The 27,329-nt window shown below is 43.7% G+C and overlaps 1 protein-coding gene across 1 annotated transcript in view; it reads left to right on the forward strand.

Moving 5' to 3' along the window:
- Nucleotides 1-27,329, forward strand: part of LOC146171939 (transmembrane protein 117-like) — a 438,815-nt gene that overhangs the window by 378,173 nt on the left and 33,313 nt on the right. The window contains exons 7-8 of the mRNA XM_084586209.1: nt 7,811-7,937; nt 8,103-8,258. Of these exons, the coding sequence (XP_084442335.1) occupies nt 7,811-7,937; nt 8,103-8,258 (283 nt within the window). The remainder of the gene's footprint in view (nt 1-7,810; nt 7,938-8,102; nt 8,259-27,329) is intronic.

Below are 27,329 nucleotides of genomic sequence, written 5' to 3' on the forward strand. Positions count from 1 at the left end.
CGTGGTAGTTGTAGCGCGCAGACTCCGTAGAGTCCGGCAGCAGTGACACATGTTGCTTCATCGGGTATGCTTGCCGATCCAGTCAAGCCGAGAAATATCTGCACAAAAAGCAGGAACGGGTTTGTCATGGCGTTGACCGGTGGCCCGCTGACGTGCCCACTGAAGTGACTGCTGTGTGAAGAGCGTCTTATATAGGCCGGGGCCGAGGAAGTTGAGGGCGGTGCCGTCCAAGCGTCGACGGAACGTGGTAGTTGTAGCGCGCAGACTCCGTAGAGTCCGGCAGCAGTGACACATGTTGCTTCATCGGGTATGCTTGCCGATCCAGTCAAGCCGAGAAATATCTGCACAAAAAGCAGGAACGGGTTTGTCATGGCGTTGACCGGTGGCCCGCTGACGTGCCCACTGAAGTGACTGCTGTGTGAAGAGCGTCTTATATAGGCCGGGGCCGAGGAAGTTGAGGGCGGTGCCGTCCAAGCGTCGACGGAACGTGGTAGTTGTAGCGCGCAGACTCCGTAGAGTCCGGCAGCAGTGACACATGTTGCTTCATCGGATATGCTTGCCGATCCAGTCAAGCCGAGAAATATCTGCACAAAAAGCAGGAACGGGTTTGTCATGGTGTTGACCGGTGGCCCGCTGACGTGCCCACTGAAGTGACTGCTGTGTGAAGAGCGTCTTATATAGGCCGGGGCCGAGGAAGTTGAGGGCGGTGCCGTCCAAGCGTCGACGGAACGTGGTAGTTGTAGCGCGCAGACTCCGTAGAGTCCGGCAGCAGTGACACATGTTGCTTCATCGGGTATGCTTGCCGGTCCAGTCAAGCCGAGAAATATCTGCACAAAAAGCAGGAACGGGTTTGTCATGGCGTTGACCGGTGGCCCGCTGACGTGCCCACTGAAGTGACTGCTGTGTGAAGAGCGTCTTATATAGGCCGGGGCCGAGGAAGTTGAGGGCGGTGCCGTCCAAGCGTCGACGGAACGTGGTAGTTGTAGCGCGCAGACTCCGTAGAGTCCGGCAGCAGTGACACATGTTGCTTCATCGGGTATGCTTGCCGATCCAGTCAAGCCGAGAAATATCTGCACAAAAAGCAGGAACGGGTTTGTCATGGCGTTGACCGGTGGCCCGCTGACGTGCCCACTGAAGTGACTGCTGTGTGAAGAGCGTCTTATATAGGCCGGGGCCGAGGAAGTTGAGGGCGGTGCCGTCCAAGCGTCGACGGAACGTGGTAGTTGTAGCGCGCAGACTCCGTAGAGTCCGGCAGCAGTGACACATGTTGCTTCATCGGGTATGCTTGCCGATCCAGTCAAGCCGAGAAATATCTGCACAAAAAGCAGGAACGGGTTTGTCATGGCGTTGACCGGTGGCCCGCTGACGTGCCCACTGAAGTGACTGCTGTGTGAAGAGCGTCTTATATAGGCCGGGGCCGAGGAAGTTGAGGGCGGTGCCGTCCAAGCGTCGACGGAACGTGGTAGTTGTAGCGCGCAGACTCCGTAGAGTCCGGCAGCAGTGACACATGTTGCTTCATCGGGTATGCTTGCCGATCCAGTCAAGCCGAGAAATATCTGCACAAAAAGCAGGAACGGGTTTGTCATGGCGTTGACCGGTGGCCCGCTGACGTGCCCACTGAAGTGACTGCTGTGTGAAGAGCGTCTTATATAGGCCGGGGCCGAGGAAGTTGAGGGCGGTGCCGTCCAAGCGTCGACGGAACGTGGTAGTTGTAGCGCGCAGACTCCGTAGAGTCCGGCAGCAGTGACACATGTTGCTTCATCGGATATGCTTGCCGATCCAGTCAAGCCGAGAAATATCTGCACAAAAAGCAGGAACGGGTTTGTCATGGCGTTGACCGGTGGCCCGCTGACGTGCCCACTGAAGTGACTGCTGTGTGAAGAGCGTCTTATATAGGCCGGGGCCGAGGAAGTTGAGGGCGGTGCCGTCCAAGCGTCGACGGAACGTGGTAGTTGTAGCGCGCAGACTCCGTAGAGTCCGGCAGCAGTGACACATGTTGCTTCATCGGGTATGCTTGCCGGTCCAGTCAAGCCGAGAAATATCTGCACAAAAAGCAGGAACGGGTTTGTCATGGCGTTGACCGGTGGCCCGCTGACGTGCCCACACATATACCAAAGACATATAACCAAAGGCATCCCCGTCTACAAAGGTGAGAAATAATTGCATAACTATAGGCCGATTTTTTTTCTGCCTGCGTTTTCAAAGATATTTGAGTGCATCGTTAATGATAGATTCACGTCCTTTTTTCAAAAACATGAAACAATTTCAAAGTCACAGTTTTCAGAAAAACAGGTGTGCAGGAGGAGCGTTGATTACAATAAAGGGCATAATAATTCAAAATATTGAAAACAAATTACTGACTCTAGGAATATTTTTAGATTTTAAAAACGCATTTGACACTGTACAACACAGTGCCCTTCTACAGAAGCTGGCTAGGTATGGTGTTCCAAGTGTAGCGCAGAACTGAATGAAATTGTATCTCTCCAATCGATACCTATCTATGTATGCCTTGTGTCTCAAAAGTTGGAACTAAAATACGGTGTACCTCTGGGATCTATCTTAAGACCCCTCTTATTCCTTGTATACATAAATGATATGACAGAATAAGAGAACTTCTTGTTGGGCTAGTTGGTGCCTATTTATTAAAAGTTAAAGGCGCCAAAACAACACGCATACACACAAGAAAAGAAGAACGGAACAGAGCGCCACTCACAACTGATATATTGGGCAGGAAAAAGTACATATATATCACTGCCGGCACATGCGCAAGGAACACATTCAGCATCATGTCATATAAGATAAGCTATGTTCAAGAAACGCTTTCTTTGCATTGTACAGATAGATCGACGTGTCACTGACACACAAATTACCTTTCGTTCCGATATAAAATGCTTCAATTAATTCTCTGGCTATCGTATTGCCGCTCTTTGCGAGAATCCGCACATCAGAAAAACATGGTTCACAAGTGCCTGAAGGTCAGGATCTGATATGTTTCGGAAGTGTGTGTGCGTGTTGTTTTGGGGCCTTTAACTCATAATGGATATGACATAAATACCTTGCTCGCCTGAAATAATAATGTATGCTGACGACATCTTTTTCACAGCCGCCACGAAGGAAGGTTTAGAAAAATCGACTAATACTTGTCTTTCAAGGTTGTCCGGCTGCCTTCAAAGCAAACGGCTTTGTCTGAACACAAGTACAACCAAATATATAATTTTCAAGCCAGCAAGCAAAAAAGATCCGTACTCAGTTGAACTGAAGTTTGATGGCAGCTTACTCGAACAAGTTACCGAGTTCCTGGGTGTATGGTTTATACAGGATCTGACATGGAATGCTCATGTCAGCAAATTATAAAGTGAACTGTCTCGTGTAACAGGCTGTCATATACTATCCACGTGGCTGAAGCAGACTCTCTACAACTCATTCTTTTACTCAAACCTTAGCTACGGAATTTGCATATGGGGAACCACGACAGCTTCAAACTACGACAAACTGATCATTCTCCAAAAGAAAATCTTTATCATCATTTATTATTCCTCAAAGGCCCCAAGTGGGTATTGCATGAATGAGAGAGGGGGGGGGGTATCGATAACATGTATCAATGGTCAGTAAATGAAAAACGAAAACAGGCACTACAATACTGTAATACAATAACAATAGAAGGATAGCATGCAATGTAACTGAGCCAAATTCAAAAACTTCTAAAACAGACTATACGCAGTATAAGAGCAACAAAATAAATACAGAAACATAGATCACGCACCACGATCATATAAACTCGAAAGAATAAAAATAGCACAAAAAGGAAACCTTTGTAGTTATCTGTTTAGATGGGCAGTGAGTATACTGGGAATTTAGGTGTGTCGTGCTCAGAGGCTATTGATTCTGGTAATTCATTCCATGCTGCAATTGTGCTGGGAGAAAAGGACCTGTTGAAAGCAGCAGTGCAACCAAGAAGAGGTCATGAGAGCTCCCAATGAAATATGGATATAAGATAATCACATCTTTTATCTCTGACGCTGAAGTAGCAGCGATGCTAAAGTAGAGTAAAATCTCAGTAATAAAACCACCGTTAATTTGGATAATTTGAATTAGGAGCACCGTCCTGGCCAGCGCTATGTAAATCTAGGGCACTGGACGTTTGGTAATTCTGGCATGAGCTGGCCTTGCTGCACTTTATTCGGATGGTCAATGAATATGACGCTGCCAGCGATTGTCGAAATAGGCCTCCTCAAATCATATTGGCATGCGGGTTTCACTTTCTTTAACTTCACCCGCAGCTGTGACTGGGCATCCGCATCGCCCAGTTGCACAGTTTTGGATGACACGTCACTGTTATTAATTTTTATTTTGGAATGGCGCCATCTCGTTACAATACCTACACATATATTCCTTGCATGCATCCACATACTGCTTCCGGTATGTCAGAACTGCACGCCACAGTTTTACTGCACTGCGTGCTTCAACGCAATGCTTCACTGTGCATGGACCATCTTCAAAATGTGACAGGGCTGTTAGAGGCAGCACTGCTTCACCCTACGAAAACCTTTATTGTTTGAGAAGTTTAGTGCGCAACGGCACAAGGACAAGAAGGGACACATCCCATCCTGTTGTACAGCTTCATTTCTTGTCAGCGCTGTGTCTCCTCCCTTCTTGTCTCGTGCCGTTGCACTAGAAATTATGTCTGACCAACTTTCCAATAATTTCCTGTCATTATAGAGCGTTTTTCCTTCAGCGTTCTAACATGTGCGTAAAGTAAAACAATAGCCTCTTCTATTTTTTCTGTGCCTGCCAGATGCACCTTCCACGGCCGGCGACGCGAATCGGTTGGTTACGCTACTTAACGCTGAGTGCTGGTGCTTGTCACGTTGGGGTTCATCTGCATTCGCTGCAGCTGCACCACACTGTTGCTCAGTCACACGTATTTTGATCCCTATACACTCACGATTCAGTCTCTTTGGCTCGAACGTGCAAAAACCTTATTGGCATTCGTTATTGAGACAGCACTGCTTAGACTCTAAATTCGTGCGTCAGGGACCCGAAAATCGGCGACGATCAACAGTACCATCTGCTCTCTTCCAACTTTGAGCCAAGAATTGTTTGGTCTGGATAGCAAATAACGTTATTTGTAGCCTGCCTAAATCTGCCTGTGGCATACTCTGTCTATAATTTGATCAATATTAGTGGTTGCATTTTCTCAGACTGCCAGCCCTTGTTTTTTTGCTCGGCGAATTTGTGCTTGCATGGAACGTGTTACGTATACGATTGTAATATCAAAGCGCATTGTTAAGCCGCTCACAGTTGCCTTGCAGGGCATATTGCTCAGGTGGGAAAAGCAAGATTTCATCACTCCCCGAAATTCCGGTGCACACAGCGCTACGGGATTAGTAGTTGAAAGCCATACGGAGGGACAACTGGGGGCCCAACACAACCTCGAATTATTCAAAAATGTGTAGCTGGCACTTCAAGGAAGCCGACTTTGCGGAGGGCAAGCAGGATTGCCTCCAGAAAGGTGAATACCCTTCGTACATGAAGACAAGGCAGTTAATGAATACAGAAAGCATCAGGGTGTTTCCGAAGATCAGCGAAGAGGAAACTGAGCCGGCTACAAAGCGGCACAAGTGTCAGGACAGCACAGATGCAGAAATGTCTGTCCCTCCTTCATCTCGTTTGCGCTGCAGTTATGGATCGTCAAAAACAGCAACTCGCCCAACAACTGCTTTTATAGAAATGTCAGAGGACAATTGTCAAGAGCCCAGCCCGTCTTATCCAGAAAGAGGTGAACAGGCCAAAAAGAGAGGATGCCGATATAGTGCCTTAATTGTTATTCGCTGAATGAAAATTTTCATTTGGTGAATTAGCATCATTAAGCATTTGCTTCTCATTCGGAGCATTTTGAATCGTTCGAACCCCCTTTATAATATTTAAATTTTTTAAATTCATCAAGTATGTTACTTGACATTGCCTAGCTACCACACAACAATCAATCACTACAAACACAAATTACCATGACAAGATTTTTTTTTACGCAGCCCCCAATTATATCCGGCAAGAGCTACTACCGAACGAGCTGAACAAGTTCTCACTTAAAATGATGCTTTTTGGACGTGGTAAGTGCAAGCCCCTTGCCTTCGCTATTCACATAAATAATAAATCATGTACCCTTCAGCATACGTTTAAGAACCAGCCAGCTCAGAAAAATTATTCGTGGATGCTATTTAACTGCGCAGGAAATTCACAGAAAAATGCGGAACATGCCTCACGACCGCCATTACGCCCTTGAAACTGCATGCACAGGACCCCAACGTGAGTGGCACCACGATGAGTGGCGGCGCGTTCCCTTTGTTCGCTCCGTGATCCGGTAGGCACAGAAAAAATAGAGGAGGCATGGTAAAACACTTGACTAAAGAAAAACTGTCGTTCTCATTTGAGTAATTGCATCTCATATGCTAAGATTGGGTTCGTTGATAAGACGTGTCAAACAAAAATAGCGCAGGGACAGGGACAAGCTGCAGGGAAGAGTTGTTTTCTTCGCCAGTTGCCGGCATTTCATTCTGACTGTGTTATGATAAGCAACATCAAACCATGACATAGAATTTCGTGACAGAATCAGAATGCTATGCCTGTCAGCGGTTGCTTAAAGCGTGGCACTTTCTTATTGCTTTAGCTCAGCTGATCTAATGCTACCTACTTCTTTTGCCCTGCTGAAATTAAAAAAAAATCAGGAAATGAGCGCAAATGTGAATAAACATTTGCGCTCATTTCCTGATTTTTTTTTAATTGCTCTTGCATCTGCGTGTGAGGGTGTGACAGATTTTTGCAGACGCAAAGGTATAATGTTTTACCTACCTCTAGAGTTTTGCTAGTAAGTGGCATACGAGTTGGGAAAGTGACGGCCATAGTATTTTTGCATAGAAAGGCACCTTACCCGCTCTACTTGTGGATGCTGCTCTTGCCTGTGCCATCGCGAGATGGGCAAAACAGTCTTGCTTTGAGGCTGCAATCAGACTATTTTAAGAGCACACGATCGTGAAAACTTGAAAGAAATGTAAATCACGACGTGGCCACCTCGTTTGGTAGTCCAGAGCCGTCATTTCGTCGAGGTGCCTATACAGTAATTTGCCTTCCGTGCTCTTATCTGTAGCAACATCCAAAATGAACCACACATGTGCCAGCCTGCAGGGGACCCCGCGTGTTGCATTCTCTTTGGCCCCTTTGTTCTGAAATGCATTGCCACTTAGAAAGCTTGACGTTGGCAGAGGTTGGGGACACTGCGTGTTTGTGACAGAGCAGATGCTAAGGCCACGCTTGAGCAAGTCAATTCCTTGTTTTCATCAGCAGAAAAATAAAGCCTTCAGTTCTCTCGTATAGAAAGGCTTCTCGGCACTACACATGTCGAGTTTAGCGCAAATATAAAAACAATGGACAGAGAAGGACTCATAAGACGATTGACGAGCGCTAATGACGATTGATAGCACTCGTCAATCGTCGTATGTGTCCTTCTCTCTCTCCATTGTTTTTTTTTTTGCGCTGATTTCTCGACTTGATGGATGACTAACTAGCTCAGCAACATGCTCTCTTCGTCTCGCATTACACAAGGCATGAGTGTTTTAAGAAGGATTAGGTAGTGTGCACCATTCGATGTCTCTTTTTCATGCAGTTTCTTTGTCGACAATGAGCGATCGACATAGTACTTAAACACGTCCAAGCCACTGCGGCACAGTGATTAAGGGGGGTTTGATACTGGCCACATTTCTGTGGAGGCAAAAAGGCACTCGTGCTCTGCATAATCACCATTTCCCTGATGCAGGACTGGGACTTCCCACACTTTGTATGCGATGTGAACATCAAGCTGCCTGGTTTGCATGCGGCCTCCTTCAAATACCACATGTTCCAGAAGTATGTGCACCTGCCTGAGATCGTCTTCCACATCAGCGGTAAGTGGCCAGCCTTAATTCAGAGACTATGTCTTGTGTCTGATGCTTATGACAGGTGGCCCAAATAAACAGTGGCGCACTTCCACTAGTGATAGCTGAGCACATGCAGTTTGACAGGGCCCACTCCAGTGAATAGCGGTTGAATGTCAGGCGGGGGATGTGCAGGCAAGTGGTTCAATTACGGCATCATTGTGGTGGTGATGCTCTTGGACCTGAACATGTGGAAGAACCAGATCTTCTACCGGCCGGCTGACTACGGCCAGTACACGGGCGCCGACCACAAGGTGCGCACGGTCGTCAACCACGCCACCCTGGCCACAGGTATGTCATGGTATATGGCTTTTCTACTAGGGACCTAATGCCAGTGACATTAGCTAAAATGGAGTGTTTGAAAGGACACCGTTATGTAAGCCATGGTGGGGAATTCAGTGTGATTATTATGCATGATGCTGCTGCCAGGGCCAGCATCAGTACTGAGGGTGTACCTGATACCCTCGCTTGATTTTGAAGCATATATGATGGTCGCTTGCTTGAAACAGCTTTTTTTCTTGCAACTCTGTACATTATGCACTATAATCCTACATGGGTGGCCAATTCATGTCTTCTTATTTGGATATTCATTTTAGGTGTAAAATGGGATTTCTTTAAATCACTCAAACGAATGCTGCTTAATATCGGCACCAAGCCGTAGATAATCATTCAAAGTACGTGTGCTTTCCACGCAGCTCTCATGTGTATGCACCATGGCACAAGTTTCAAGGATGCAGTAATTTATTTTTGAATATTATATTTGACAAGATGTCCTATGTAGATGCTATTCGCATGTGTTTATAACTATCAGCAGCACACACCACCTGTAAAACACCCTGCTGCAAAAAACTCATCAGCCAGACTATACCCACTGCAGGGTGAAAGCCTCTCCCATATTTCTCCAAATATCCTGGTCCTGTGCTAGACCTGCATACACTTGACCCCTGCAAACTTCTTAACCCCATCCACATACCCAACTTTCTGTTGCCTCCTGCTACGCTTTGCCTTCCTTGGAATCAAGTTTGTTACGCTAAGCAACCATCGGATGTCCTCTCTTTGTACAACATGGCCTGCCCATTTCTCCTTCTTGATTTCCAGTCATAATTCAAGTTATTTCTCTGACCTACACCACACGCCTCTTATCTCTTAATGTTAACCCTTACCATTTTTGTTCCATAGCCCTCTGCATTGTCCTCAACTTAAGTAGAGCCCTCTTCATTAGCCTCCACGTTTCAGCCCCATAGGGGAGTACAGATAAGATGTGACTGTTGCATACTTTCCTCTTGAGTGATACCGGTAAGCTGCAAGTCATAATCTCTGGGTACTTGCCCAATGCGCTCAATCCCAATCTTATTCTCCTAATTATTTCCCTTTCACGGTCCGGATCTGTGGTTACTACCTGTTCTAAGTGGACATATTCGCCTACTACTTCCAGTGCTTTGCTACCTAAGGTTGTTTTTGTTTTTTAGCAATTGACTGGCATTTTTCCTGAAGGTGTTGTTTTAGACCCATTGCGCATTTTTTTGCACCCCCATTTTTCAAACTTTGTTCATGATTTTTATCTTCCATGTCTTCTTACCTGTTGTTCGTTACGTCCCTTCTCCTATTTTTAGGGGCCCATGCATTCACTCTCTTTTATTATGAAAAGCACCACAAGAATGCTTGCAGCTTTTCATGTCTTCCAAGCTTTAAGTGCACCCTAATCATGTTACTATTTTGATAAGCAAAACGTGTGGTGTTCCCTTCCACTGTGCAGAAGGTAACTACGGGGTAGTACATACAAAACATGTTTTGGCCTCGCATACAGTAAAGGTGGTAGTGAGTGCCCGTTACGTCTGTGCGTTGTCTTCTTCTCGGGTCCGGTTTCTTTGCGCTTTGTTAATTTGTAAAAATGCTTTGCTGGCAAGTTGTAAATTATGAATTCAGGAAATAAGCAAGAAATTCTAGCAATAATAGTGCTAACAAATGCACCAGATGTTCTTTTCTATATTAAGTGTATAATGACGGATAGCAAACGGCGCGGACATATTTTTCACTATATGCAAAAAGTGAGTGCATCACCTAGTATTCCCAACCACCAAATTTCGCCACTGATGTCATCATTATCATCATCATTGAACATTCCCAAGCCTGCAAACTCGCGCCTTGAAAAAAAAAAGTGTTAGGGCTTTGTCATGACGTGTCGTAAAACTTCCGCACCACAGGTTTTGTACGCACACGACAGATAGCGTGGCCCCTGTCATCATCACTTTGTTTCGCTTGCCGATTACAGACTGCCGGTAAAATAAATGTAAAATGCTGTGTGTGTTGGCTGAAGTTTTAGTTGCTGATAGCGCATGCATGCGATGCACGACGACTTTATTAAATCAAAAGTGCAGCAGGAAATTCGTCAAATCGCGAAAAAAAAGAAACAGTTTTAAATGGGGCGGAAATCGGGTAATAAATATATGCGTTGCATTGTGAATTTTGTTACTGTAAGGTTTGTTATTTAGAGTTTCGACTGCATCAGTTTTCAACTGTTCATAGGGAAACTAGGCATATGCGGCCCACCAGAGACATTTCTGCCTCCCTCTCTTATTGAAAAATGCGGAGACATTTGGCTAAAATTCTCATACCATGCAAAAGCGAGGTTGCACAAATTTTCGGTGCAATGGGCCTGGTGTGCTGCAGCTTCAGCTGTCTGAGAGCAACCACACAAAATCACGGAGGTTTAATCCTATAGCTTTAACATGATCAGCTCCAATACAGTGGCACGCAGAGACCATAGGCTAAACAGCCACATTAAATGGCAGACGTTTAACCCTACAGAACCGTGGTTATAATATGGTGCTTTGGTGGTTATAAACCGGAGTTTTATAATTTATTTATTTATTAATCCTTAAGCTCCCTTTCGGGCAATACATGAAGGGTTGAGGTTGAAAGTTTATATTCAAATCAAAAAACAACATACAGGAATATGCAGCGAGCGGTCCCATAGTATTACCAAGACAGGTTCCATGGTGGAACCTGCCTTGGTAATAAATTTTGATAGACAACTTAAAGAATAATACGTAATATTGTAAGGAAAATTGTGTTATGAAGCAACACTGAAAATAAATAATGAAATACATAGTAAAATGTTCATTGCCGACAGATTTAGATATAAATATTGAATACAAAAAAAAGGTACAAAAAACACGAATTCCGCGACACAAAAGATAAATAACATAGAAATCACAAATTAAGAAAAATGTTTAATTCGAACTTCAACAAAGAAAGTGTATTAGTTTGATTAATGTCGAAATTCAAAGAATTCCAAAATGAAATGGACGAAAATTGAAGGCATTGTTTCCCATAGTTAGTAATGACATTAGGTAGTAGAAAATTATTACGTAGAGCGAACCGTGTAACGCTGTTTTTTTTTTTATCATGCCGGGAGAAAAATGCTAAGTGGGAGCTGCTGTTGAAGAATCTTAAAGAATATTATAAAGATAAAGAGCCGAGAGGGGTAGAACATTTAAATCCGTGCGACATTCGAGGGGAGGAGATTAGGATGCTTGCTTTTGCAGTTTTATTAATGGTCAAAGATGAACATGATAGGCCAGGATGAAATGGCATAGTTTAAAGGGCCACTGTCCAGGGAAGGCCCTTTTAAGCAAATGAGCCCAGTGTTTCGATCAGGTACCGGAGATAGTCTGTGCAAAATGTTACAGTGGCACGCGCGCCGCAAAGCATCGAAAATACAAATCAAAGCTCTCTCATGCTCTCCTTCGGGAAGCCAGCTTCCCCGTTTGCTGCGCTGGCCCGTCGAGCCATAGTACGTACGTACCGCGAACGACGTCCATTGGTCCGTCTCGCTGACTGACTGCTCGCTGTGCGCTTTTCCCTCGCCACGGCCAGACTGAATCCAGCGGCGCGCGCTCCCTCGGCCGTTTTTTTTTTCTTTTTTTTTTTGTTTTCGCGCTCGCGGAGTGCCACGCCCCACTTCCCGCCAAACGCGGAGGAGAGAGGGGAATTTGTCTTGCGGAGGCTAGACGACCGGGCAGGAGAGGGAAAAACCTTTGCGAGGGAACGGAAAGAGAGAAGCACGACAGAATCGGGTATTTACGGTGGCTACTGCGTTATTACTTATTCTTTTGTGGCCTTGCGTTCTAGTCTCACAGTCACCGGGGAGGAAAATATTTTCGACCGGAGGGTGGACGAATGCCGAGTAAAGTGCTTTGATTAGTACACGTATAAAATTTTCTTGCACGAATTTTAGGTATGCGCCAATAACAAGACCTAAAAAGGAAATTCGGTCTTGCGTGAGACGGGCAATGGCTTCGGAAGGGGGGTGGAAAATCTGAAAGCAGGTCTTAGTAACATTCACAGTCAGGCACCAATGCTCAAGAGAATTAATGTCAATTTGAAAGTTAGATAGGAACCGGAAAATGTCATGGTGTGATGTTACCGTGGTAGAGTCATCTGCGTATAATGTACTATTACAATGCCTAAAACAGGAAGGCAAATACAATACAGGGCCAAGAATAGAACCCTGTGGTATTCTTTTGTTAGTGAGAGCTTTGTTAGATGCATGGTTATTAATACAGACTATGTGCTCTCGGTCACGAAGAAAGCTCTTAAAAGCATTAGTGGAGGCCCTAATATGCCGTACGACTCAAGGTTCTGAAAGAAGATGAAGCGATCGATGGAATCAAATGAAAACTGCACCTGAACTCTTTCCTTTATCGATAGCTAGCCTGATGTAATCTATGAGAGATGCTATAGCCGTATCTGTAGATAGTCCACGCCGAAAACCGTATTGAGTATCTGTCAGTATATTGTATTTTTCAATATATCCGGACAGCCTTATTCAAATTAATTTTTTTAAAATTTTGTCAAAAAAGAGAAGAATGGTGATTGGTCAATAATTATTTGGCGGAGCGGGATCACGTTTTTGAACACTGGTATTATTTTTGCTATCTTCAGCTGCTGGGGATACTAGCTACTAACAGTTACTAACTACCACATATAAAAACATTGAAGGTGTGGCTGAGCATTGATCGGATAACCCAAAAAAAGTTGCGCAATGATAGAAGGCTGTAATGCTGATATTATTGTGTTAACCGAAACATGGCTAAATGCCAAAATAAGGAATAGTGAACTGTTTAATTGTGAAAAGAAATATGTTGTCGGAGTGACCGAACGGGCAGAGTTGTCCCCAATGCTATTAGTGACATGATGGAAAAACAGCGCTACAGACGTGGACGGAGGTGAATAACAAACAGGACGGGCGCTGAGCGCCCGTCTTGTTTGTTCTTCTCCTCCGTCCACGTATGTAGCGCTGTTTTTCCATCATGTCACCATACCAACCCGCCCAGATGTCTCTTCTGCTATTAGTGAATGCATCAATTGTTTTGCTGTGCCTATGAATACTAATTTAGAGCTAATATGGTGCTGCCTGAATCTGAACTTTAAAAAAATAGCATTAGGTGTATGTTATCGATCCCCCTTGGCTGACATTATTTTGCGATAACCTACACGATCCTCTAAATCATATTGTAACCAGTTTCCCCGGTGTTGATCTTTTACTTCTAGGTGACTTCAATTTTACAAATATCGCCTGGTCTTTTGATAAATCATTTTCAAATCCCCCGTCCGCCGAATCTAATCTGTTTCTTTCCGTTTGCTCAGACTTCATCATCATCATCATCATCATCATCATCATCATCATCATCATCATCATCATCATCATCATCATCATCAGCCTGATTATACCCACTGCAGGGCGAAGGCCTCTCCCATATTTCTCCACTTAACCCGGTTCTGTGCTAGCTGCATCCACTTGACCCCTGCGAACTTCTTAATCTCATCCGCCCACCTAACTTTCTGCCGCCCCCTCCTACGCTTTCCTTCCCTTGGAATCCAGTTTGTCACCCTCAGCGATCATCGGTTATCCTCTCTTCGCACTGCATGTCCTGCCCATGCCCATTTCTTTTTCTTAATTTCTACTAGAATGTCGGTAACATGAGTTATTTCTTTGACCCACTCTGCACGCTTTCTATCTCTTAATGTTACCCCTACCATTTTTCGTTCCATAGCCCTCTGGGTTGTCCTCAACTTAAGTAGAACTCTCTTGGTTAGCCTCCACGTTTCAGCCCCATAGGTGAGTACAGGCAAGATGCAACTGTTGTATACTTTCCTCTTGAGCGATACCGGTAAGCTACTAGTCATAATCTGCGAGTGCTTGCCAAATGCGCTCCATCCCAATCTTATTCTTCTTGTTATTTCCTTTTCATGGTCCGGATCTGCGGTTACTACCTGTCCTAAGTAGACATATTCGCCTACTACCTTAGTCTTCTGCATATTGATTTTCAAGCCTACCTTTCTACTTTTCCTGTCTAGGTCATCAATCATTATTTGCAGTTCATCCCCCGAGTTGCTTTGCAAGGCAATGTCATCAGCAAATCGCAGATTACTGAGGTATTCTCCATCTACCCTTATCCCTAACTGCTCCCATTCCAAGTCTCTGAATACTTCCTCTAAACAAGCTGTGAATAGTACTGGGGAGATTGTGTCTCCTTGCCTAACACCTTTCTTTATGGGAATTTTGTTACTTTCTTTATGCAGAACTATGGTTGCAGTGCAGCCACTATATATATCTTCCAGCACTTTCACGTACGGCTTGTCTACCCCCTGATTTCGCAATGCCTGCATCACCGCCGAGGTTTGAACTGAGTCAAATGCTTTTTCGTAATCAATGAATGCTATGTATAAGGGCTGGTTATATTCCGAACATTTTTCTATCACCTGATTGATGGTATGGATATGATCGATAGTAGAGTACCGTTTCCGAAACCCTGCTTGATCCTTTGCTTGATTGCAGTCTAAGGTTGTCCTGATTCTATTAGCGATTACCTCAGTAAATACTTTATACGTAACAGACAGTAAGCTGATTGGTCTATAATTTTAAGGTCCTTACAGTCCCCTTTCTTGTGAATGAGGATAATGTTTGCATTCTTCCATGGTTCCGGTACCGTCGATGACACCAGGCACTTCAACTTATCACGTATTGTTAGTTGTCCTGCACGTGTACATCTCGTCAGTTGTCGATCTTATTCTTTCAACATCAACAGACAACTTATCAATGGTTTCGCACCTGCCGGGGTTGAGCAATCATGATAATCTTACACTTTACGCTAATAGTGACTCAAACAAAAACAAGCAGACAAAGAAAACTTCGTGATTTTAACAAAGCTAACAGCGAACTCTGCTTATTTCTAGATCTGTGTTTGCGATGACTTCATGACCGGTCCATATAAACTAGCTCGGCCATGCTCAAAAAAATTAAACATGGCTTAGCTCAGCTGTGCCTGGATATACGTAGCGAAAAGCAGTGACTACCTCTGGATCGTCATCATCCGCCTGACTATATCCACTGCAGGGCGAAGGCCTCTCCCATATTTCTCCAATTAACCCGGTTCTGTGCTAACTGCATCCACTTGACCCCTGCGAACTTCTTAATCTCATCCGCCCACCTAACTTTCTGCCGCCCCCTGCTACGCTTTCCTTCCCTTGGAATCCAGTTTGTTACCCTCAGCGACCATCGGTTATCCTCTCTTCGCACTACATGTCCTCCCCATGTCCATTTCTTCTTCTTAATTTCCACTAGAATGTCGTTAACTTGAGTTATTTCTCTGACCCAGTCTTCCTCGGGATCAAAAGAAGTTAGATTCTCCAGACTTCGTCAGTAGCTAAATTCTCCTTGGCTTCCATGTCGAGTGCTTCTAAGTTTGCTGCCGTTTTATAATTCGTTTACAGGAAAGGCATCTGTCACTCGATGGATGGATGGATGGAATATAGGAGCGTCCCCCTTGAAACGGGGTGGTAGCAGTAGCTATCATGCTCATTTTTCTCCCTATATCTTAATTATTGTTTTGATTGGTTAACTACACCATCATTTTATTTATTAATTTTTGCTTTCTACATTACTAACTATATGTCACTTTTCGGCTTTTAAGCCCCCAACTCCAGTCGTTTTTGCTAGCTTCCACCGCCGGTTTATTCACCCAGCCACTGGTATCTCTAAACTTAAGAGCTTCAGGAACAGTGACTGCGCCTGCATCGACTTCCGCATCGATACCATTACATTGAAGCATCATATGGTCAATTGCTTCACTGGAGTTTCCACATAGAGCACATGGGTCATCTTCATTGTCAAATTTCTTTTTGTAGCTGCGTGTTCTAATTGGCACCCTGATCGAGCTTCAAAAAGTAGGGCACTGCCTCTTGAGTTATCAAAGAAAGCTTCCTTCCTGATCTGCATTTTCCACTTTCGGTATAATTCCACACTCTGTTTCTTTTCCATCGAATGTATCCAATTTTTACCTTCTGCGTTTATCACCTGTTGCTTAATGCTCTTTATTTCTTCGTCCTTGTGACCAGCATACGTATTGGTTAGTTTCCTTGTTCTTTTCCTGCATTGTGAGTACACGCTTTTTAAGTACAGGTATTTAAATACTTTAGTTGCCCATCTGTTGCTGTCCAATTTCCTCAGGCGTTCCTCATTTAATATTTTACTCTGAGCTTCCCGTACTTCGAAAGATGCCCAGCCCATATCTCCCTGTACCGCCTCATTTGTAGTTTTGCCGTGGGCACCTAGTGCTAATCGTCCAACGGATCTCTGATTTATTTCTAATGTCGACTGTACCTCTGATTTTAGGCAAAATACCGCGTTTTCGAAAGTAAGTCCGGGCACCATAATTCCTTTCCAAATACCCCTCAAAACCTCATACTTATTGTATCCCCACAATGCCTTATGCTTCATTATCCCGGCATTCCTTCGGCTTTTGCCCTTAAGTGATTGCTCATGCTTTCCAATGTATGCCAATCCTTCGTTTGCTCATACCCCCAGATATTTATATTCTGCTGGCCTTGAATTTTAAGACCCTGATCAGTTGAGCCGTTGAAAATCATCAGACCCGACTTAACTGCGCTAAGACGGAAGCCTAGAGCCCTTCGTCTCCCCAATACTTAACTAGAGTTTGCAATTCTTCCAGACTCTCAGCTAGCAGCACAATATCGTCTGCATACATCAAACCGGGGAGGCGCTGCTATACCGCCTTTCCACCTAATCTATATGACAGGTTAAAACCTAGGTTACTGTCTGTATCCTCCGTTTCAGGTTTATCATATAAAGCATGAACAGCACCGGTGATAGAGGACAGCCTTGTCTTAATCCTTTTGCATACTTTGACATCCTGCGTACTTCTTATTCCTTCCCACGTAATTTCTACTTTGTTATCCCGGTATATTTCCTGTAGGAACTCTATTATCTCATAACCGATACCTTCTTCTTTTAATATGTTCCACAGGAGTTCCCTGTTTACGTTGTCGTACACCCCATCTATGTCCAGGAAGGCCAAATACAAAGGTCTATTTTCCACTCTAGATATTTCGATGCATTGGGTATAGCACGAACAGGCTATCATCTAAGCGCCTACCATTTCTAAACCCGTTCTGAAGTTCTCCGAGTATCTTGTTACTTTCTACCCATGCTTGCACATTTAATTTCACCGCCTGGATGGCCAACCTGTACATAACAGATGTTATGGTAATCGGCCTGTAGGATTTTATGTGCATCCTTTCTCCTTTCCCTTTATAAATCAAATTAATTTTACTCTGCCGCCAGCTGTCCGGAATTCGCTTATTCGTTATGACTGTTTCCAGAGTTTTTAACAACGTTTCCTTACTTTTTGGACCAAGTTCATTAATCAGCTTGATCGGAATTCCATCTATTCCTGTAGATGTGTTTTCAGGAATATTTTTTTCTGCCTTTTTCCAGTTTAGATTGGTCAGTTCTAAGCTGCTTTGTATTCTGCTACCTTGTGTTGCTTCCTGATTTGCGGAGATTACCCTATCGTCTTAAATGACTCGGCTATAACTGATGTAAGGTAGTTCACTGCGTTATCTCCCTTTAAACAATTTCCCTTGTTATCTTGAATCCGATCCTGCTTTCTTTGATTCTTCTTCCCTAGCCAGCTTATATGGTTCCAGAATTTTCTTGCTTCGCCTCTAGAGGCATCGTGTATGTCAGCCATCCAGCGATCGGTGGACTTCCTTATTTTACTTTGGACGAGGGCCTGCACCTCAAGTTTCTTTTTTCGATATGATTCCCATTTTTGGTCGATTACCTCCCGAGATACCTGTGCTTTCTTTGCCACTCGGTGTTCCCTTGAAGCATCCCGTCGTTGTTCAATAGCTTCCCTGATTTCCTTATTCCACCAGCTCCGTGGCTTTTTCCATTCCAGCGGTTTGCTACTTTAACCTCCTGAATTTTCCTCCTTATGAGTAGTTCTACCTGTTCATAATCCCAGTCTTCTATGGGGATTTTCTCTATTGCTTCCTCTATGTCTGCTGCTATCTGCGCTATTTGATTGTCGTTTAATTTCTTGTTACGTTTTGTTTAAGTTCCATTTCTATTTTCATCAAGGGCCCCATCTGCAGACTAATACGTTTATGATCACTTGCCAGGCTACACTTCCCTTCTTCGTTTGTTTCCATTCTTGTTTCTTTGCTGTAAATTTCCTGCGACATTAGACAGTAGTCAATGGTCGTCTGCCTGTTGCGGAATTCCCACGTGATTTGGCCTTCACAGTTTGTTTCTCTATTTACTATAACTAAATCGTGTCTCTCACAGAAATCTAGCATTAGCTTCCGGTTACAATCCGTGTATCGATTCGAGATCGTCGATGTGGCCGTTCATGTCCCCCAGCAGAATAATATTGGCCCCGTTTCCAAACTGGCTTATATCGTCACTGAGACATTCAACAAGATCCTTGTTTCCTTGCCTGCATTGGTGTCCTCTTCCTAAATAAACTACCCCTACCCATGTCCTTATGCCGGCAATTGTTCTTGAAACCCAGATATATTCTTTACAAGATGATTTAATTCTTTGCCAATTTGTTCCCTGGTGTATCAACATACCTACCCCTCCACCCTTTCTTCAGTTCTCGTTCTGTTGCACCCTTCCCAGACGTAGCCTTCTATAAACGGCGGATATTCTAGATCCCTGTGATGAGTCTAGCAAAGAGCGTGCACACCTATTTTGTCATCCTTCAACTGCTGTTCTATCTCTAGCCATACCGCTCTTTTTCTACCCCCTAGGATGTCTATGTAACTGATCCTAGTGTTAAATTTCTTTTTTGTACTTTTCTTTCTCGACTTCCTCCTTGCCATTTTTTGGGGCTCAGCCTCCGTTATTGCACTTTCTTCTGCTTCACTTCTAACTACCTCTGTCCTCGCAGACCCCCTAAAAAAGCGACAGCTCTGCCTGCCAGGCGCCAGCTGATCTCTGCTCCCACTCCTCTGTTAAAATGAATGCCATCTCCCTGTTTTCCTCAACCACTTTCATCCCATTCCCCCACGGTTGCTTTTACTGGTTAAGCTCCCTGCCTTTCCTCCTCATGTTCCTTCCTTCCATCGAAACGCTGGATGGATGGATGGAATATAGGAGCGTCCCCTTTGAAATGGGGTGGTAGCAGTAGCTATCACGCTTCTCCAGGCAAGAAGCGCCGCCCAGCGGCGTTGGAGCGTGCTTGGTCCTCATAGCTGATTTCAGAAGGGTGAGGTCACATCCTTGACGTCACCCTAATTGAGTAACTTAACTATTTTAGTCTTTGGTACTTTCAAATTGCGCTCCAATCGCAGTATCTGTCACGCGCGGAATCCCGCTATCATCCTCACAGTACACAAGCGGATATATGAGCAGTGCTTCACTACCCGCGGCGTTGTACAGCGGTAAAGCGCTCGGCTGTGGATCCAAGATATCGCGGTCCGATTCCTGGATGGCTACTAATTTTTTTTTAATGTGGAGAGGAGCATTTGCTGTGACGTCACGGCATATGACCTACGCGAAGCTTGGCTCTGACCCTGGAAGCTTTTCGCTTCAAACACTCGGCGAGTTCGCGCATGCGCAGCTGTGCCTTTTTTTGACGGCGATGCTCACCCCTGTGTTGACTAGCCTAGTGAAGCTTTTCGCTTAACCATCCGATACGCCCCCCTTAGAACCGCCTACGCTAACAGAAAAGCGCCTTGGTATAATGCACATCTGAACAAAACAAGAAAAAGCGTTTGTTCCGTACAGCCAGACACTCTTTAAAACGAATTGGCTGTCGTACAAAAAAGCGGCAAAATGTTACATCACGCCTTTCAAGACGTGATGTAACATTTTGTCTCAGCTGACCAGCTGAGTTTTCTTTTTTAAACACTACTCTTCCACAGTTACTAAAGGCTAATTGAAAGCGATTTTGGGATGTCATACGAGGAAACACTAATAAGAACACTTGAGATGACATACGAGGGAACACTAATAAGAACACCTTATCATTACTCCTTAATTGAGGGGATTCAGTGCCGTCTCACCTCTGTTCAAAAGTACTTAGGGGAGATGCTACTCGGAAAAACATTTTCTTTAATTTTTGTCACAGCTGAATGAAACTTTCATCATTTAAAGAGTTCGAGCTGCTCTTTTCAAATCTGCTTTTAGTTTTTTGATAGCTGATTTGGTTCTTTGTTTACATACTACACAACTGTAAAAACAATGTGACAACAGGGGGCCCAACAGAACACCGAAAAATAGCTCACATTGCTCCAAATGAATAGTAGAATTCAATAAAGCATATAAATATAGTGTTCCATTACTGTTTTTTTCTAGAAAAAAATTTAAATCTGAAGTATCACTTTTACCACTCCCAACAAATAGACTTTTAAAATTATCTCATTGAATAAGTTTGATAAAAGGTCTGAAAGTTGTTTCTTTGATTTCAGCACATTCTAAAGCATGCCAAGTTTCATTGTGATTGGACAATGTAAAGTGGTCAAATTTTAGTGCACAAACTCCAACAATGGGACAAAATGAGGAACAGAGAAAAACGAAAGTTAAAAAACATGTTTACTAAAACACTGATGAAATTTGCACAGAATGTCAGGTAGAGTGTGTCAAAGATATATACAAAGTTAGAAGGCACCAGCCCCATAGTTTGCCCCCTCACAATCCCTGCGAGCCGACTCCTCCATACTTCTTCGTTGCACTGCGACGTTCGTGCATCCTGCCTCACCTGCAGTCAGCTGCCGGGCTTGTTTGAGGTTTTCAGCGGCAGCGTGCACTTTTTTGCTGATAGCATTAAAAGCCTTATGATGCATTGGCTTTGCAATGCCCATAATCGCGCAAAACCGCAAAAGCTGTTCATGTTCAACGCCGATCGCGCGCGCTGCGACCACCGACTTGACGGCGAAGGTATCCCTTGCACTGCCGCACTTGTCATCACTGTTGCACGATTGAGATGCGCGGCTTGAAGTAGAAACGACGGTTGTTGCACATGCGTCATTTCTGCAGTACAGCTCCAAAAATGATGCCAGTCCTTTTCTTCTCTGACCGAGAGATTGCATCGTCCGCAGGCCGGGCACGCCGCGCCGCTGACGAGGTCGCTTATCATGCCGATCTCGCACACAACTGCGCTTCCGCGCTCGTCTGCGCACTTGTTATCGTCGTCAAACATCTTTATCTTCTTCTCAGATGCACTGACAAAGTCATCGACGCTCCGGATAAAGCTTGCGGCATCTAAATCGGGTGTGGCCCCGTTGCCGCAGTTAGGCCTAGCGGCAGACGTACCTTCCGTCCCCGGAGCTCTCCGCTTGCGCTTGGGGCGTCTTCCTTTGTACTGATGCCTCGTCAGGAACTTGCGTGAGCGAAAATCACGTTTCTCGCTTGTATCCATGGCGTAGAAAGAATAAAAACTCGGACAGTAGCGTTGGTGCGCGTCTCGGTGACAGCAGAACGAAGAAAGCGTCTGCGTTCGCCAGCGCGGTGGAATACTCGTGGCCAATGGCGGCGCTCCAATCATACCACGTGATTTAAAGGGCCAGTCGCAGCGGTCGACTTCGGCGGGAAAGAACCTTTTTTTTTTTATTATTTTGATCAGGAGTGCGCCGCTGCCGATGCGGCTTCTGGGAGAAGAAGGTTGGGCCTACTCCCCCGCTAAAATTCAAAAGCGGGCGACGCCGTAGTGCAAAATGCCGCGTACCCGAAATGCGGTCAAATCTGCACTTTCAAGAGCCACCGCGAGTGCTTTAATTGCATTTTTTAATAACTTCCCGTTGATCCTCGGCTTTGATTTTTTTATACATAAAAGAAGAGGCTTTGAGGAATACAAAACGCGAGAAAACACAAAATCGACTTTTTCGAAAAAAATCGCGGATTTTCACCCGCATCTCCCCTTAACGACACATTCATTCCGTTATTTTCATCTCCTGTACCCATCACTCAGATTCCAGTTGTGAATGCTACCAATTATCAGCTCATGGACCCCATAATATTTGAATCGTATCAAAGCTTGAATAAATAAATTAAAACCCAAATTATCTTGTGGAAGTGACGAGATAAATATTAAATGTTTGCAAAGCACGGTAGAATACTGTTCAGTAATACTAGAGTGCATTTTTTCATAATCTTGGCATTTTACCTCATGACTGGAAATCTGCTAAAGCATTCACAAGTCAGGTCCATCCCCTCAATTCCAGGCACATTTCCCTAACCTTGTAAAATTATGGAGCACATTAAATACACACACATCTTGTGAACTTACTCGAAAATACTAACTTTTTTTCAAATGCACAGCATGGATTCCGTAAACTATTCTCTTTTGAAACTCAGCTGGTCTCCTTCACTAATGATTTGCATGCCTATTTAGATTCTGGCTTTTCAGCTGACTGTGTATTTCTTGATTTCTCTAAAGCTTCTTCATAAACTAAGCTTTCTAAACATCGACCCCGCTGTAATTAATTGAATCCGCGCTTTCCTCACGTCCCGCGTACAATCTGTAAATGCTAATGAAATCAACTCACTTTCTGTCCCAGTCCCGTCCTGAGTTCCGCAAGGGTCGGTTCTCGGACCGCTCTTATTTTTATTTATATTTTTGCCTATTTGCTGATGACTGTGTCTTGTACCATAAACTTGCTGATAATTCCGATGTCCAGAATGACTTTAATAATATTAGCGAATGGTGCAGTAAATGGTGCATGCAATTAAACATTAACAATGCAAATCAATGAGGGTATCTCGAACTAATTGTAACACGTCCCATGTATATGCTTAATGACATCCCATTAGAATCTGTAAAGTCGTACCGTTACCTCGGTCTAATCGTTACTAGTGATCTAACCTGGAAATCGCATGCCAACTGCTAAAGCCAATTGTACTCTCGGATACATAATTTCTCCCTTGCACCATCATCAATTAATAATGTATACAACATACATTGGTCCACAACTCGAATATGCTTCATCTGTTTGGGACTCCGGTCAGGCAACACTCATACACTCCGTTGAGGCACTACAAAATCACTCAGCGCGGTTCATCTTAAATAACTATCAAAGGACAGCCAGCGTTACTAATATCAAAGCATACTGACATCTTCCTCTATTATCGACTCGAAGCCCGCCTCTCACTTTTTCATAAAATTTACTACCATAACTTAACAATGCGCTCCTTATGGGTTCAACCACCATCCTACATTTCATCTGTTAAAACTGGGAAAAAATCCCTAGTGCAAAAAATCTACACACACAAAAGAGAGACAAAGGGACAACGGACAGGCGCCTACATTTCATTTCGCCGTAACCATAGTCAGAAGGTAAACATTCCGCACTCAAACATAGTTGCCTATTTTAACTCCTTTCTTCCCCGCACCTGTAATGATTGGAATAATCTGTCTGCTTCCCTAACAAGTATACCTGAAGAAGAAAAATGTAAACCTGCGCTGCAAATTTTTTTCTCGCTGAGTATTAAAACTTATTGTATGTTTATTTGCTTATCTTCATTTTATACTGTCTTGTTTATTATATTTTTATATTTTGTTATTTTTTACACCTTGCCGTCTTCCTAAATTACACATGTACCTCGTTCTTTTTTATATGCTTTGTTCTTGAGAGATTTGTATGCCTAATGTGTTAACTTTCTCTTTTTTAAATTATATATGTATATATATCCTGTAGGCGTGTCTCCCCTCTGTAACGTACATCTGTAGGGTATTTTAATAAAATAAAAAATAAAAAATGTTGACGTGTTTTTCATGGATGTTGTCAGCGCCGGGACAGGTCATCTTCAGGTTATTAATTACGGATATAATTTCGTCTGGGCAAGTAGGGGTACGAAAGAAGGAATGGGGCAGCGCTCAAGAGAAGGTGGGTACGAAGGTGCGAGGAGAAAGGGAATGAGTTGAAAAAATAAGGATTAGGTAAAAGAACACCATCGTGGAGAATAGATTTAACGACATCGGGTGACTTGCCAATGTTGAAAAATTTGTCATTTTCATTTAGAATTATTAAATTGCTTGGATAACTGGTTTCATTTAGCTCTTTTTAGAAGAGAAAACAGTATACCTGATGTATCGCGACGAAGAATAAATGATGGATGGCGGCCACTTTAGACGGGATTGCTGGAATGAGCACGTTGAGGGATGATATCTTCTAGAATATTGAAATAGATTACGACGATTAGTGGGTAGTCCTCAAATGCTGGTATGATAAGAGTAGTCAGATGAAATAAACTGATTCTGTAATGGTTAATTAGGTTAATCTGATGGGGGTCCTAAACAAAGCATATTTGAGTTTAGGCCTTGTAAGCCAATAAATTTAGAGAACGGGTTGCTAATGAATTGATATGATAGAAAAACAGCGCAAAAGACGTGCACGGAGGAGAAGAACGGACAGGACGAGCGCTGAACTCACAACTGAAGTTTATTGAAAAAAAACACAGATATATAGCCCAGCCAAGCAGCACCAAACCGCACATTAAACAAGAGAATCATGATAACCCCCCACACACACCATGTTCAAGAAATTCAACCTCATTCAATGAGGTTGAATTTCTTGAACATGGTGTGTGTGGGGGGTTATCATGATTCTCTTGTTTAATGTGCGGTTTGGTGCTGCTTGGCTGGGCTATATATCTGTGTTTTTTTTTCAATAAACTTCAGTTGTGAGTTCAGCGCTCGTCTTGTCCGTTCTTCTCCTCCGTGCACGTCTTTTGCGCTGTTTTTCTATCATGTCACCATACCAACTCGCCCAGATGTCTCTTCTTTTACAGTGCTAATGAAAGAAGGTACCTGTTTGCAGAGTTTGTTATGCAAGTGATATGAAGTTAGATCGCTTAACTCCTAAATACTGCTAATTATCAACTGAATAAATTGCTGAGTTATTAATAGCATATACAGGCAAACAAAAGTTAAGACGACGATGGAAAGAAATCAGCGAGCTCTTGGAAATATTAAGAAACATGAGCCACTTGATCAAGATCATTCTAAAGATGGTATCTGATAGATTTTTTATAGGGCAATATATGACAAAATGATCAGCTAGAAGTTTGAAGAAATGCTGAGTAGGTAGATCATTAATGTTAACTTTGGGGACTTGACGTGTAAAGTAACATTAACGGTCAGTTCAGAAGGCACGGATCAACAATCTAGGGATGAAGATGGGATAGTTTGGCAATCAGGTGACCATGAGGAACTTTAATGAAATCTCAAAACAAAGCATCACATATAAGCATGATTGTAAATTATGTAGAATGAGAGCAAGCATGAGCCACCTTTAAGGAAACTGGGGCGGTTAGGATGGGCGAAATTCACAGAGGTTAGAAAGGTGGCAGCATCCTCCATGATTTCGGAGCTGAATGTGCGGTTAAGTATAGAGATTACTTTACCAGTTTCGTGGTAATGATCCTATTGCATAAGCGATTGCTGGAAAATGGCTGACAGAGTTATGCTGCAGATATTTTTAGCATTTTTTAGCTTTGATGCCATCAATACCTGAAGTATTGGTTAATGAGTCAATAATTTTAGCTATGTCATAATGCTTAAATGAAATGTTTTCCAGATGGTCAAAAAATGGGATGTCAGAAATGTTGGAGCCAATAGGCTTTTTTTAGTGTGAAAGCACCACAAGAAGTCATTGGTCAGTCCCTAGACCCGTCGGGGAGACTCGCACGTTGCAATCGTTATACTGTGAGCTCAGGAACAGTTTAGCCAGTTACAAGGGTTAGATGATTTTTATAGGCCTTCTGGATTAGTGGAAAATCTATGTTTATACGACCTAGTCAGATCAGGTTATTGGATATGAGAGTTAGAGGATATAGTAAGTGCAGGGTATGCGGATTGTAGGATACAGTCGGTGGCCTGGTTTCTGGCGTAAACAAGGGGCCCTGTGTTTGAAAAAGTGATTGTAGGCATATAGTAGCATGGCTGCATTTAAAAAAACACACAAAAGAGAAGTTGTGTCCACATCAGGGATCAATTCACTATCCTCTGGTAACATAACTGAGTGCGCTAACTACTACTCGACAGCAATGTTTTTAATTGTGATATTTATTTCTCTGAAACCGTCTTCTATGTACATATGAGCTGTGCACAAATTATTTGGAAAAGAGTTAAATCAACACGATGTGGAATATGACACACCAAGTCATCAAAGCGCTGAGAACGAGACATATACATGTACATGTATATGTGAGCTGTGCGCAAGCTGTGAGCTGTGCACCGCATACAGATTTTGGATCTTGGGCTTGTGTTTGTAATGACGCCCATGTGTGCTGTTCATACAATGTGAGATCGAAGAAAGGTTTGCTGCCTTATTACGGCGCGCATTCGAAGCTGGTTAAGCGGGCAGTGGTAACCGATACGCTTCAGGCTGTTCTGACTGATGAGTTGTGAGCACTTGGCCTTAATCGCCAAATTGAAAGACTTAATTCGGCTGGCTATTCGCCATCTCTTATATCAAGCTTGTGCGAAGCGCTTTTACAGAAGGTAAAGCAAAGTGCAATAAGACTAAGGAAAAGAAACCTGTGGCAGTTCCATGCATACGTAAACATCAAGAGGGTAGCGGGAAGGTACGATGTGAATGTTAGTTTCTGCCCCTAATAAGTTAGAAAAAATTGTCCCGATGATGAACCGGTAGAGAATGGCAAGTTGCGACGTGAAGCATTTGATGCAGTACACCAAATGCTGGCTAGGAGGGGTGTACCAGATCCCACTAACGTAGGGCAAAGAATAAATTGGCCAGACGGAGCGATGTTTTAATGAAAGAGCTGTGAACACGCCCTGACCATAAAAAATAAGACTGGGTGCCACATGGCACAGCATTGTAATCAACCCAACCATCAATGTCGGCCTTTGTTATCCAACACAAAATTTCTCGCAACCGCAAAAAGCAAAATAGGAAGAGAAGTAACTGAAAATGTTTAAATTGAAAAGGCTGCGGACGCGTGCACCAGCACCCCTTCAATTTCTCTTCAGGAGAAAGAAGTGGCATTCTTTGAGAGTGCTAGGATCTTGCATTTTAACTTCGGCT

The sequence above is a fragment of the Amblyomma maculatum genome, unplaced genomic scaffold, assembly GCF_055883805.1.
Source record: "Amblyomma maculatum isolate TAMU_Amacu unplaced genomic scaffold, ASM5588380v1 scaffold_15, whole genome shotgun sequence".
NCBI classification, from domain to species: Eukaryota; Metazoa; Arthropoda; class Arachnida; order Ixodida; family Ixodidae; genus Amblyomma; species Amblyomma maculatum.